Source organism: Chiloscyllium plagiosum, unplaced genomic scaffold, assembly GCF_037043375.1.
Source record: "Chiloscyllium plagiosum isolate Xiang-an unplaced genomic scaffold, Cpla_swu_hap1 HiC_scaffold_14, whole genome shotgun sequence".
NCBI lineage: Eukaryota > Metazoa > Chordata > Chondrichthyes > Orectolobiformes > Hemiscylliidae > Chiloscyllium > Chiloscyllium plagiosum.
This window is the reverse complement of record NW_028270152.1, coordinates 14991930-15006709: the sequence shown is the minus strand read 5'-3', so window position 1 is coordinate 15006709 and position 14780 is coordinate 14991930. Positions and strand designations below refer to the sequence as shown.

At 46.1% G+C, this 14780-nt stretch overlaps 1 protein-coding gene across 2 annotated transcripts in view; it reads right to left on the bottom strand.

Annotated features, from left to right (window-relative positions):
* sema3g (semaphorin 3G) overlaps positions 1-3294 on the bottom strand; it is a 194635-nt gene extending 191341 nt beyond the window's left edge. Inside the window, exon 1 of one of the 2 annotated variants that reach the window (XM_043707662.2) lies at positions 2867-3294. In XM_043707662.2, coding sequence (XP_043563597.1) covers positions 2867-2990 — 124 coding nt within the window. In that variant the 5' untranslated portion in view covers positions 2991-3294. The remainder of the gene's footprint in view (positions 1-2866) is intronic. The other variant, XM_043707661.2, reaches the window with a different exon arrangement.
* Positions 3295-14780: the final 11486 nt, after the last annotated feature.

Here is a 14780-nt window from a genome sequence, read left to right as displayed (position 1 = left end):
TGACACATAAGGAATTCTCAAGGGGCTTGACAGGGCAAATGCTGAGGGGGCTGTTTTCCCTCATTGGAAAATCTAGAACCAGAGGGCAGCGTCTCAGAAGAAAGGGGGTCCAATTTAAGACTGAGACCAGGGGGATTTTTTTCTCTCAGAGAGTTGAGAGTTTCTGGAACTCCTTATCACAGAGAGCTGTGGGGGGCGGGGGGGGGGGAGGGGGGGGGGGTGGAATTCTTGTCTATATTTAAGACTGAGATGGATAGACCCTTGATCAGGCAAAAGTGAGGACTGCAGATAATGGAGATTAGAGTCAAGAGTGTGGTGCTGGAAAAGCACAGCAGGTCAGGCAGCATCTGAGGAGCAGGAAAATCAACATTTTGGGCAAAAGTCCTTCATTCTTGATAAAGGGCTTTTGCCCAAAACATTGACTCTCCTGCTCCTCAGATACTGCCTGACCTGCTGTGCTTCTCCAGCCCCACACTCTCGAATAGATCCTTGATCAGTGAGGGAATCAAAGGGAAAGGGCAGGAAAGTGGATATGAGGAATGTTGGATCAGTCATGATCCTACTCAAGTCCTACAGGCTTGAGGGACTGGACAGCCTTATACTGTTCCTATTTATTTTGGACTTACGGTCTTCTGGGCAATGAATGCAGGCCTTGCCAGCAACATCCACATCCCATGGAAAGAATTAATAAGATCCTGGTTGCCATGGCTGCTCAACAACCCCAATTTCATTGGATTACGCAATTAGTAGGTAGAAGATTTAAAACAAAAGAGGCGGGCTTAAGTTTTTCTCTGAATCCTAATGTTCTTGCGTCAGACTGAAATAGCCCTTGGCCAAGATTTGTCATCCTGCTCAGATTAACCCAAATTATGAGGGCAAATCTGGCTACAAGTCAATTAGCGTCTGGCTGCATTTACTGAAAAGTCTGCCAAGCTTCGCAATGTTGCTCAGTGAGAACACAGTCACAAAATAACACAAATTAGAATGGGCAAATGTGGCTTCAAGCCAGTGAAAGTCTTAGAGTGCCCAGGAACCTACAAACCCAGCATACAAAACAACTATTGGTAGGGCAGTAGGGAAGGAGGCCATTCAGGCTATTGTGTCTTGCCTAGCTCATTGACAAAGCTATCCTGTTAATCATTTCAAGTGTTTATTCAATCCCCCTTTTGAATGTGATTGCTTCCAACACTATCATATATAGGCGGGAGGCTGGGAGAACACAGCAAGCCAGGCAGCATCAGGAGGTGGAGAAGTTGACGTTTCGGGTGTAACCCTTCTTCAGGACTGGGGGTGGGTTACATCCAAAATGTCGACTTCTCCACCTCCTGATGCTGCCTGGCTTGCTGTGTTCTCCCAGCCTCCTGCCAATGTATTTCGGATTCCAGCATCTGCAGTTTTTTGCCTCCAACACTTTGTCAGACAGCATATTCCAGATATCATGTTAACGCCACCAAACTACTTCCACGTAATAAATGAATGCAGTTGAAATAAGAAACATCAGAGGCACTCAACGACCTGATAACGGTCAACCTTGCACCCGCTAACCCACCACTAAACAAAAAAATCTAAAATCAAAAGCAGAAACATGGGAGAAATGGGCAGAAAACTGCAGGCAGGAACATGACAAGAGAGGCTAATTTCAGAGGTAGGAGCCTTCTGCAGTATTCAGGTGGGAAGCTCTGCTGACATCTGCAGCTGGATTGATGGCATCCAGATGTTAGTAGCTGCTACACAGACACACAGAGACACACAGACACACACACACACACACAGAGACACACACACACACACAGACACACACACACACACAGAGACACACACACACACACACAGAGACACACACACACACACACACCCATCTTGCCTTTCTCTCTCCTCTCCTGCAGAAACAGGATAAACCCAGCTTACTCCTTGGGCATATTAAAGGGAGATTTTCCCCTTTTCAAACACCAGCCCATCCACTGCATATTTCCTACACTTTTCTAGCAATTGATCTTTAAAAAACAAGATTAGTTCATTCTTCACCATACCCCTAGCAGCATTCCCTCCCGAGACACATATGCACAAAGGTTTGACCTCCCAGGGAATATCCATGCTCTGTTGCATTATCTCCGAACTGATGCTGTTAGACTGGGCTAAACTCACCAAAACTCACTGGGCAATTATCAGTCATTCAAACTGGTACTCTGCAATGGCAAATCACAGCTCAGCCAAAGGCCACATCTCTTTAAGCCAAAGCCAGATATTGCTGGAGAAACTCAGCAGGTCTGACAGCATCGGTGGAGAGAAAGCAGAGTTAACGTTTGGAGTCCAGTGACCCCCAGTTCTGAAGAAAGGACAAAGTGTTAATGCTGCTTTCTTCATACAGATGCTACCAGACCTGCTGAGTTCCTTCAGCAAATTCTGTGGTTTTTTTAAAAATCAGATTTCCAGCATCTATAGCTCTTTGTTTCAGTTTAGTTGTTTAAACCAACCTGCACAATGACCAAAGGGTGAGACTGATCTATTTCATAAACAAAATGGAAAGGCAGGAATAAAAGACTTTTTCAAAAAAAAAAGTGACAGTTCTAGCCAATTCACCAATCAATAATCGATGGAAAACATCCATTGACAAGTGTCTTAGTCATATGCATCTCAGCTCGGTTCATCTACAATTGACCAAATCAGCTGAATGCAGTACAAAAGATGCTACTGTCTTGATGAACCAGACAGTTTCAGAACTGGCAATTCTCTTGAAATTCAGTCACAAGAGCTAACAACTTATAGTATTCAAAATCAATGAATGACTTGGTGATTTTTTTTTAAAAAGTGTAGCTTTTGATTTTCAAAATACATTTCTGTATCCAAAAGTTAAATAGCTACATACCTTTGTAGGACAGTCGAAGTCTGGGAATATTCATTTTAGCTCTCACATTCTGTAGACCAGTCAGACTGAGGAGCAGCAGCAGGAGGCTACTGAGAGTTTGTGTCGGACAGAGTAAACCCTTCATTTTGTTTGTGACAGTTTTAAACAGTTCCGAAGTGACACCTTTACCGGAGCGTTCTTTCGCTGCTGTTGGTGAAACTGCCTTGAGGTTTCTTAAAATCCTGGCAGGTGGCGAATTTAGGAGGGGAGAGGGACAGCAGCAGGAAAAGGACCGGCAGAGTGGTCACCTCCGCCCCCTAAGAGGTTGCAGGGTTTCGATTTACTGCAGACACCGCCGCCTTATCCCTGGTCTATATTGGTCCGAGAGAGGGAAAGCGTTTCTGGTGGGCTTTATATGTAGGGAGCTCCTCCTCGTCCCTACACCCAGGGTCACGCCTCCCTCAGGCTCTGAAGAAACCAGTTTGTAACACAGTAAAATAAGCAGCTGTCAGCCAGGAACATCCTCCCCTATGTTCCTGCATTTGGTGCTCTCATTAACCCTCTCAAGAAAAACCTTTCTCTTTTTCAAAACATCAATGTAAAGAGAGAGGAAAAAGACGGCAGGCAGATCTGATTCCTTTTGCAGGGGGAGTGGGTGCTGGGGAGAGATTGAAGTCTGTTCGGAAGAAAGGTGAAGTTTACAATAAACTGGAGTGTGTTCGAACATCCGCCCTGTGACCGAGCGTCCGGATGTTTAAACGGGATTGGGAATCGATTGGTCCCTTTAGGGAGTAAGGTCTGCATTTCAGGGGCAAGGGAAGCGTTTTGTTAGGAAGTGGGAATATGCAGGGTTTTAGTGGTTGGACAGGTCATGGGTGAGTCCCTGGTCCATTACAAACCCAACCTTCAATGTGAAGCTCAAATGTAAATTCGTCTGGAAACTCTGGGGATATTCAGAACCCCCTTTGTTTCCCCCCGTGGTTTTGAAGTCGTTAAGTTCTTGGGTTCCAACTCAACAAGGTTTACAGCAGCCAAATGAATATAAAATGAATTATTTTATATTCATTTACAGGATGAGGGTGTCATTGGCTGGGCTGGTATTTATTACCCATCTCTAAATGCCCAGATGCGGATGTGCCCGTGTTGGACTGGCATGGATGAAGTCAGCACTCACACCACACCAGGTTATAGTCCAACAGGTTTATTTGAAATCGCAAGTTTTCAGAGTGCTGTTCCTTAGTTCTTACTTTTCACCTGACAAAGGAGCAGTGTTCCAAAAACTTGTGGTTTCAAATAAACCTCATGGAATATAACCATGTGACTTCTGACTGAATTGCTCAGAGGGCAGTTAAGAGAAGACCACATTGCTGTGGGTCTGGAGTCACATGTAGGCCAGACCAGGTAAGGATGGCAGATTCCTTCCCTGGCATTAGTGAACCAAATGGGTTTTCTTTTACCCCAACAATTGACTCATGCTCATCATTAGACTCTTAATTCCAGACATTTATTGAATTCAAATTCCACCATCTGCTGTGGCAGGATTCAAGCCTGGGTCCCCAGAACATTACCGTGGCTCTTTGGATTAACATTTCAGTGATAAGACCACTAGGCCACCATCTGTCCTTAAGGGTTCTCACCATTACCCTATTTCATTCATATAAGGAATGTGGGAAGTGTTGGTGAGACCAGCATTTTTTTTGCCCATTCCTAATTGCCCCAGACAAGGGGGTGGGAAGCTGCCTCATTGAGCCATTGCAGTCCCAAAGGGGTAGGGGCACCCACAATGCTGTCAGGAAGAAGGTTCTGGGATTTTGACCAATCAAGGAGTGAAGGAAGGGGGTGGTTTATTTCCAAGTCAGGACGGTGTGGTTTGCGGGGGAGCTTGCAGGGTTTGCTGCCCTTGTTTTCCAAGATGGCAGAGATTACAGCTTTGGAATATGCTGAGGATGGGAGAGTAATGGAGAAGCCTACACATAGTGCTTCACTGTACTCTGACCCTACCACAGACATAGTCCTCATTTAGGTTCTCAACCATAGGACTGAAGCCCCACTCCAAGATGTGGATGGTACTTCCACACTAAGGCTTTATGAACCGTCAGTGGTGGAATTAAGAAAATCCTGTGGCATCTTTCAATGAAAAGCAGGGGAGCCCAGATGGCCTAGCCATTAGTTATTCTGTACTGGGGATCATTAAAACTGTTTGGTTATTGGTTTAGGAATAAAAGAATGACTAGGGTAGGAATAGGTCCAGTCAAGGATAGTAGTGGGAAGTTGCGTGTGGAGGCGGAAGAGATTGGGGAGACACTGAATGAATACTTTTCTTCAGTATTTACTCAGGAACAGGGCATTGTCGTCGATGTGAATACTGAGTCACAAATAAGTAGAATGGATGGCTTTGAGGTATGTAGAGAAGAGGTGTTGGAAATCCTGGAAAAGGTGAAAATAGATAAGTCCCCTGGGCCTGATGGCATTTATCCTAGGATTCTCTGGGAAGCAAGGGAGGAGATTGCAGAGTCATTGGCCTTGATTTTATGTCCTCTTTGTCTACAGGAGTAGTGCCAGAAGACTGGAGGATAGCAAATGTGGTTCCCTTGTTCAAAAAGGGGAGTAGGGATAACCCTAGTAACTATAGGCCGGTGAGTCTCACTTCTGTTGTGGGCAAAGTCTTAGAGAGAATTGTAAGGGATAGGATTTATGCACATCTGGATAGGAATAATGTGATCAAGGATAGTCAGCATGGTTTTGTGAAGGGCAGGTCGTGCCTCACAAACCTTATTGAATTCTTTGAAAAGGTGACGAAGGAGGTTGATGAGGGGAAAGCGGTAGATGTGGTATATATGGATTTTAGTAAGGCGTTTGATAAGGTTCCCCATGGTAGGCTACTGCAGAAAATACGGAGATATGGCATTGAGGGTGAGTTGGAGGTTTGGATTAGGAATTGGCTGGATGGAAGAAGACAGAGGGTAGTAGTTGATGGCAAAGTTTCTTCATGAAGTGCCGTCACTAGTGGTGTTCCGCAAGGATCTGTTTTGGGACCATTGCTGTTTGTCATTTTTATAAATGACCTGGAAGAGGGGTTAGAAGGTTGGGTGAGCAAGTTTGCGGATGATACGAAAGTCGGAGGAGTTGTTGACAGTGAGGAAGGATGTGGCAGGTTACAGCAGGATATAGAGAAGCTGCAGAGCTGGGCAGAAAGGTGGCAAATGGAATTCAATGTAGCTAAGTGTGAGGTGATTCACTTTGGGAAGAATAACAAAAAGATGGGGTACTGGGCTAATGGTCGGATACTTGGTAGTGTGGATGAGCAGAGGGATCTTGGTGTCCATGTACACAGATCTCTGAAAGTTGCCACCCAGGTAAATAGTGCGGTGAGGAAGGCATATGGCGTACTGGCTTTTATTGGTAGAGGAATTGAGTTCCGGAGTCCTGAGGTCATGATGCAGTTGTATAAGACTCTGGTGCGGCCGCATCTGGAATATTGTGTGCAGTTTTGGTCGCCATACTATAGGAAGGATGTGGAGGCACTGGAACGGGTGCAGAGGAGGTTTACCAGGATGTTGCCTGGTATGGAAGGAAGATCATATGAGGAAAGACTGAGACACTTGGGGCTGTTTTCATTAGAGAAAAGAAGGTTTAGGGGTGACTTGATTGAAGTGTACAAGATGATTAGGGGGTTAGATAGGGTTGACAGTGTGAACCTTTTCCCGCGTATGGAGTCGGGTATTACAAGGGGGCATAGCTTTAAATTAAGGGGGGGTAGATATAGGACTGAAGTTAGGGGTAGGTTCTTCACTCAGCGAGTCGTAAGTTCATGGAATGCCCTGCCAGCAGCAGTGGTGGACTCTCCCTCTTTATGGGCATTTAAGCGGGCATTGGATAGGTATATGGAGGATAGTGGGTTAGTATAGGTTAGGTGGGCTTGGATCGGCGCAACATCGAGGGCCAAAGGGCCTGTACTGCGCTGTATTCTTCTATGTTCTTCTATGTTCATTGCAATTAGTGGGAGCTTGTTTTTTTTTAGATTTCATACAGTATGGAAACTGTCCACAGTGACCCTCCAAAGAGCAATCCACCCAGACCCATTCCCCTATATTTACCCCTGACTAATGTACCTAACACTATGAGCAATTTAGCATGGCCAATTCACCTGACCCACATATCTTTTGGATTGTGGGAGGAAACCGGAGCAACCAGAGGAAACTCACGCAGAGGCAGGGAGAATGTGCAAACTCCACACAGACAGTCACCCAAGGTGGGAATTGAACCTGGGTCCCTGGTGCTGTGAGGCAGCAGTGCTAACCACTGAGCCACCGTGCCACCCCATGCTGTGTACAAATTGGCAGTTGTGCTTCCACACAACACTGATTGCACTTCAAATACATCTCATTGCCTGTGAAGGGCTCTGTACTGTCCTGGCACTATACTAATGCAAGTTACATCTTGACTATCTTTCCACATGCTCTACAGTGTATGAAACAGCCTAACAGATGTTTGAGTCCAAGCATTCTTCCTCCCTGGTCACTGACAGGGCGATCCTGCGGTTCAGCATTGAATAGACTCATGGAGTTGAGGTCACAACTGGATCAGCCATGATCCCATTGAATGGCAAAGCAGGTCTGAAAGTCTGAATGATCTACTCCTGCTCCGGTCTCCCTCTACCCTCGGCTGGGGGGGGGGGGGAGAGGGGGGAATTTGAATGGAACCCAGCTGTCAGGAAACTGAAAGGTTTGGGTGCAATGCTGCTTTTGTTCTCCGGAGTGAGTGTAATCACCAGCACAGGGAATTCCAACATTCCACTCAAAGGGAGTCAGGTCAAAATTTTCCCTGTGGGGACGTATGGCACAGAAACAGACCAATCACCTCATTGTAAAAATGCTGGTTCTTAAAACTGATAAATTCCCCTCCCCATACTCTTTCCTCATTGCCCTGGAGATACTCCTGCTTAAATAGTTTTGAAACTCTCTTTTGTACATTCTTTCTAAATTTGTTTATGCTATCAGTACAATTCCTGATCCAGAATAACTCACTTAATAAAAAAAATCCTCCCTTATGAAGGGTGACACGGTGGCTCAGTGGTTAGCACTGCTGCCTCACAGCACCAGGGTCCCAGGTTCGATTTCAGCCTCGAGTGACTGTCTGTGTGGAGTTTGCACATTCGTGTCTGCGTGGGTTTCCTCCCACAATCCAAGGATGTGCAGGTCAGGTGAATTGGCCATGCTAAATTGCCCATAGTGCTCTGTGCATTAGTTAGAGGGAAATGAGTCTAGGTAGGTTGGTCTTCAGAGGGCCAGTGTGGGCTTGTTGGGCTGAAGGGCCTATTTCCGCACTGTAGGGAATCTAATCTAATCTACTCCACTGTATCTCTGAGTTGCCTCAGATCCCAGAGCAACCCTCAATAAAAAATAACCACATTAGGGTCACAGGCTGGAGGGTCAGGATTGTAAGAGTGCAACCATGAGCTCTTATTATCTTCTGATCTACTTTCATGATTTAATGACAGATTTTCAGTCAGATCACTTGTGTGACTCAATATTCCTGACCATTCTCCACTTCCCTCGAAACATGTTAAAACCGACAATTATTTTGAGCCTGGTTATGTATGTCGTATCTGGGCAGCAACAACTTAATTTTCTTCAACAACTTTACGACAGCATCTGCAGTTATGTAGTGGTTTTTGTGACCTCAGGATCTCCCAAAGTGGCGTGCAGTCAATTAAATGCTTTCCGACTGCAATCTGTCTTGTGATTCAGAGAAAAAATACAGCAGCTAACTTACGAGCAGCATGCTCCCTCAAACAACAATGTCACAGAGTCGGAGAGTCTTAGAGATGTACAGCACCAAAACAGACCCTTTGGTCCAACTTGTCCATGCTGGCCAGATATCCTAAATTAACCTAGTCCCATTTGCCAGCATTTCACCCACATCCCTTTAATCTCTTCCTAATCATATGCCCACCCAGATGACTTTTAAATGCTATAATTGTATCAGCCCCCACCATTTCCTCTTGCAGCTCATTCCATACACGCACCACCCTCTGAGTGAAAAAGTTGCCCCTTTGGTCCCTTTTAAATATTTTCCCTCTCACTTTAAACCAATGCCCCCTAGCTTTGGACTCCCTTACCCTGGGGAATGAGACCTTGACTATTCAAAGGATGCCTGCCTTGAAGAAGTTTTCCTCCTCTCTCTACAAGAATCTCAGGGAGCCTCTCTCCCACTGCAACTCATTTATCTCTCCACCCTGCAGGCACCCTTCCTCTATTCCTGATGAAGGGCTTTTGCCCGAAACGTTGATTTTCCTGCTCCTTGGATGCTGTCTGACCTGCTGTGCTTTTCCAGCACCACTCTAATCTAGACCTTGACTATTCACTCTATCCGTGACCCTCATGATTTCATAAACCTCTGTAAAGTCACCCCTCAGCCTCCAGCACTCCAGGGAAAACAGCCTCAGCCTATTCAGCTTCTCCCTACAGCTCAAACCCTCCAACCCTGGCAAACATCCTTGTAAATCTTTTTCTGCACCCCTTCAAGTTTAACAGTGTCTTTCCTGATGATGGATCAGATCTTCATGACCAGGGCAGAATGAGAAGGAGGATATGATTGAAATGTGTGACATTATGAGGGACACATAGATAGGATAGGCAGGGAGGAACTTGCAAACTTGAGGATATCATCGGTCGGGGGTGGGGGTTGAAGATTTAAGGTAAGAGGCTGAGGCTTCGACGAGGTGAGGGAACATTTTCTCACCCAGAGGGTGATGGGAATCTGGGACTCACAGACTGTAAGGGTGACAGAGACAGAAACCCTTATAACATTTCAGAAATATTTAGATGTGTGCTTGCAATGTCAAAGCTATGGTCCAAGTGCAGGGAAATGGGAGTGGAATAGCAAGGCTGAAAAATGTGTTGCTGGAAAAGCGCAGCAGGTCAGGCAGCATCCAAGGAGCCGGAGAATCGACATTTCGAGCATAAGCCCTTCTTCAGGAATGGGCTTAGGCCCGAAAAGTCGATTCTTCTGTTCCTTGGATGCTGCCTGACCTGCTGCGCTTTTCCAGCAACACATTTTTCAGCCCTGATCTCCAGCATCTGCAGTCCTCACTTTCTCCTAGTGGAATAGCAGGGTCAGAGATAAAAGCAGAAGATGCTGCAAAGCAGGTCTGGCAGCAGCATTGGAGGGAAATCAGGGTTAACGTTTCGGGTTCAGTGACCCTTCCTCAGAACTCAGACCTGCTAGAGCTTTTCCAGGAATTTCGGCTTTTGTTTCTGATATCCAGCATCCACAGTTCTTTTGTTTTTTTATTAGAATAGTGAGGGGGGTTGTTCCCGACACGTACGGGTCTGATGGGCTGAAGGGTCTGTTTCTGTGCTGTTGGGAACTCTGCATTGATAAAGCGTGGCACTGGAAAAGCAGGTCAGGCAGTATCCGAGGAGCAGGAGAGTCAACGTTTTTGTGCGTAACATAGTCTTGAAGAAAGGTCCTTCCCGAAATGTCAGCTGTTTTGCTCCTTGGAGGCTGCCTGACCTGCTGTGCTTTTCCAGCACCTCACTTTATCACAGATGACAGAGCATAGAAACAGGCCCTTCAGCCCATCAGGTTTGCACCTGTCAAGAACAACCATCTCCCTATTCTAATAAAAACTAAAGGAACAATGGATGCTAGTGCCCAGAAAAGAACGGCTGACCTCTCCCAGACCCTGCAGAGATTAACCTGCCAGAGCATAAATATTTTAAGTAAAAGGCTATTCTTTACAATAAGTGTAGGTGGGATAGGCTTCAGATTAGTATGACAGGGCGGCACAACATCGAGGGCCGAAGGGCCTGTACTGCGCTGTAATGTTCTATGTTCTATAATAGCTGCCATGAAATGGAAGACTATTTGATTGACAGCCAAGAATCCAATCAAAATGAAGAGTCGATTCACCTTCTGACGGGTGGAGTTGGGCGGGATCCAGGGGTGGGGCATGAGATCACATGTGGCGAAATCTCCAGGAATATGTCCAGCTCAAGTTGGCAACATGCGTTGTCAACCATTAGGAGGGTTTTACACCAACAAGGGATGGGTAATAGAGAGTCAAGAAGGGGGCATAACTCCATCAGAGGGTGCGAGGGTCAGACGTGATGCATGAGTACAATTCGAGTTGGCATAAGCTATAAAGAAGGTGAGTAAGGATCTTGTAACACAGTGGTAGTGCCCCTACCTCTAAGCCAGAAGGACCTGGGTTCAAGATTTTCCTGACACAGATCTGTGTTGTAATACAAAGAGAACAAAGAAAATTTACAGCACAGGAACAGGCCCTTCGGCCTTCCAAGCCTGTGCCGATCCAAATCCATTGTCTAACCTAATCACCCAATTCCTAAGGATCTGTATCTTTCTGCTCCCCACCTACTTATGCATCTGTCCTGATGCACCTTAAATGAATCTACCGTGCCTGCCTCTACTACCTCTGCTGGCAATGCATTTCAGGCACCTACCACCCTCTGTGTAAAGTACTTTCTGTCTGTAGCCCCCTTAAACTTTTCACCTCTCACCTTGAACGGGTGACCTCTCGTTATTGAATCCTTCACCCTGGGTAGAAGCTTGTCTCTATCCACCCTGTCTATACCCTTCATGATTTTGTAGACCTTAATCAGGTGCCCCCTCAATCTCCCATTTTGCTAATGATGCACAGATGGGGTGGTGCGATGGCTCAGTGGTTGGCACTGCCGCCTCACAGTGCTAGGGACCCAGGTTTGTTTCCACCTTTGGGGGATTTTCTGTGTGGAGTTTGCACGTTCTCCCCATGCCTGTGTGGGTTTCCACCCACAATCCAAAGATCTGCAGATTAGGTGGATTGGCCATGATAAGTTGTTCCATCGTGTCCAGGGATGTATCGCTTGGTGGATTAGCCAGGGAATTGTCTTGTAGTGTGCAGGATAGATGGACTGGCCATGGGAAATGCAGGACTACAGGGATGGGGTGGGTCTGGGTGGGTTGCTCTTCAGAGGGTCAGTGCAGGCTTGATGGGCTGAATGGCCCCTTTCGCACTGTCGGTGTTCTGAGATCGAATTGTTCCACGATGCCATCCAAACATAAATGTCAATATTTTTTAAAAATCAGTGATGTGGAGTTCCAATTTGGGATAAACAATAAAGTTCAATAAATACAACAGTGTTTCTATAGAGAACAGTAGGTGAAGGTAGACTTGACTTTAACTGTGATGGCCAAAAAAGCTTGGATCCCAGGCCTACAGAGAGGAAGAGGGCTGGGCATCTGTACCCTAGGCCTGTCCCCCTCTCCAGGATCCTGGTTTCCTGAAAATCATCCGCATACCTGTGTCCTGTTTTCAAATCAATATTGTAGACATCAAAGAGAAAGAAAGAGCTATGGGTTCATGTATTGCCTTTCCCAGACTCAAGAGCTCCAAAACTACTCTCCAGCTAATGAAGTGGAGACACTGTTGTGATTCAAAAGATGTGACAGCTCACCAGCACGAAGCAAGATGCCACAAGTTATTGCATTACAACAAGTTGATAATCTTTGAATGATTTCGGTTGAAGAATAAACATTGTTCAAGACATTAGGGTTCAAAACCTCCCTCTTTCTTCAAAATTGTGTGATCACCTTTTATGATGTGGAGGTGTCAGTGCATGAATTTTATCAATTTTTTATGTTCACCCGAGAAGGAGGCGGAGAGGGACCTGGATTTAACGTGAAGTTTCAGATAGAAATGGGCACATAACGAGCATTAGGCAAAATGCTACAGACGCTGGAGATCAGAGTCGAGAGTGTGGTGCTGGACAAGCACAGCAGGTCAGGCAGCATCCGAGGGAGCAGGAGAGTTGACGTTTCGGGCAAAAGCCCTTCATCAGGAATGGTGAGCATTGATGATCAACCTCTTCCATGAGGCAATCATCTGCATCAGGAGCGATAATCTGCAAATCCATCAGGAATGTTGGTCAGTATGTGTATCAGACAGCTCTGACTGATTACAGGGCTAAATTTCTATATGGAGCAGATCTTGTGGTACAATATAATGTTCCTTCCTCTGGCCCAGCAACTCCAGTTTGAGTCCAACACCATGGGAGGTTAGACCATACAGAACTGGAGTAGACCCTTTGGCTCCTTGATCCTGCTCCACCATTCCATTGGATTGTGATCTGACATTCCTCACATTCACTCTCCTGCCGTTTCTCAATAACCCTCCATCCCCCTGCTGGTTACGAATATATCTATCTGTCTCAGCCTTAAATATACACAGGCTGTCTACCCCCACAGCGCTCTGTGGCAAAGTGTTCCAAAGCCTCTCAACCCTCAGAGAGAAGAAAGTCCGCCTCACCTCAGGGGCCTTCACAGTGTGGCCCAACAAATTGGTCTGCAAATCCTTCGATGATGGCAGGCGGTATGAGTGGGAGTCCCAGTCAACCATTCTGCAGGAATTGATGGCTAATCACCATGGGACGTTTCCCAGGCCTGTGGGCCAATCCAGTGACCCGACTCTCAGAAACAAGGAAAGGTCAGACAAATACTGACGTAGGTGTTCAGAGATTGACAGAAAATGTCTTGCTTTGATGCTTTCTATCAGGAGCAATGTGAAGGAAAGGGACAAAGCAGTCTCTGTTGTTGTGACTCTTTTATATCAAGCCTTCAGAAATAAATTAATTTTGTGCAATCTGCCTCCTTTCAAAGCCTCACGTTAGAGCATGACCAGCAGACGTTAGCCACCATCCAGCACCACTCCCAAGTTTGACCTATCGGCCATTGAACTGCAGGGGGCATCACACTCAACCAGAAGCCAGTTCCACCACATTCATAGAATCCCTACAGTGTAGGAGCAAGTCATTCGGCCCAGCATGTCCACACTGACCCTCTAAAGAACATCCCACGCAGACTCACCCTTTATTTCCAATGGCTAACCCACTTAACAGGGACATAATGGGGCAATTCAGCATGGCTGATCTATCTAACCCGCACACCTTTGCATTGTGGGAAGAAACCGGAATACCCGCAGGAAGCCCACACAGTCACCCAAGGTTGTCATCGAACCCAGGTTCCTGCTCCTACCACTGAGCCACGGTGCCACCCCAATTAGAACATGATCTGCATCTTAACAGCATTTGCGGTCTTCCCCCTCCAGCTCCCCCACCCAACTCCCCCCTCCCCGCTGACTCCCCTCTTAGTCCTGCCTAAGAAAAATTAACCAATTTTCCATTTTGAAAGAATGCATTATTTCCAGTTTCTGAGTACTGCTGGCAGTGGTCTTTGGAGGCGTGGGGTGAAGAGCAGTTCCAGCTTCGGCTGGCCTCTCCCAGTACCTCTCATGCTTCCCCCCAACATGTGCACGATCTCCACCCCTCTCCATCCCAGATGCTCAAGAACTAACTGGGCTGCAGTTCCATGCCAAGTGTTGCTGTTGCTCACAAAACCACAGGAGGGAGCTCAAATCAACATTGATCATGACAGGTCTCAATGAAAGGTTCAGAACAAAATGACCCTCAAATTTCTTCCATGGGTTCTATCAGTCGCTGGAGGTCTCGGTTGTGTTTTTATATCTTTTTTAAGGGGAGTTGCGAAAGGGGAGGCAGAAACTTCCTTGGGAAGCACTTTTCCCAAGAACTGGGAGAGTAAGTGAGGAGTATCCTCCAACTCTGAGACTTCACTTTGGCGTAATGTCATTTTATTTTGCAGCTGACCTATAAGTATGGCCTAATAAACTGTCTGCTTCCCCTTGCAGCCCCCTGCATCAGTTCTAACAGCGTATGCAGCAAAGGGTTGCGTAATTTCCTACACTTTGAAATCGATCCAGAAAAATGTATCAGCTCTGTTAAACAAATTGGCATTTCTTTCTTTAAAGAAATGTTTTGAAAGCTGCAGCAAATTAAAATGTAACATCACATTCTGGCCTTGGGGGTCAAATAGTGTTTTATTAATATTCCTCCATATAAAGATAATTAGACTGGTA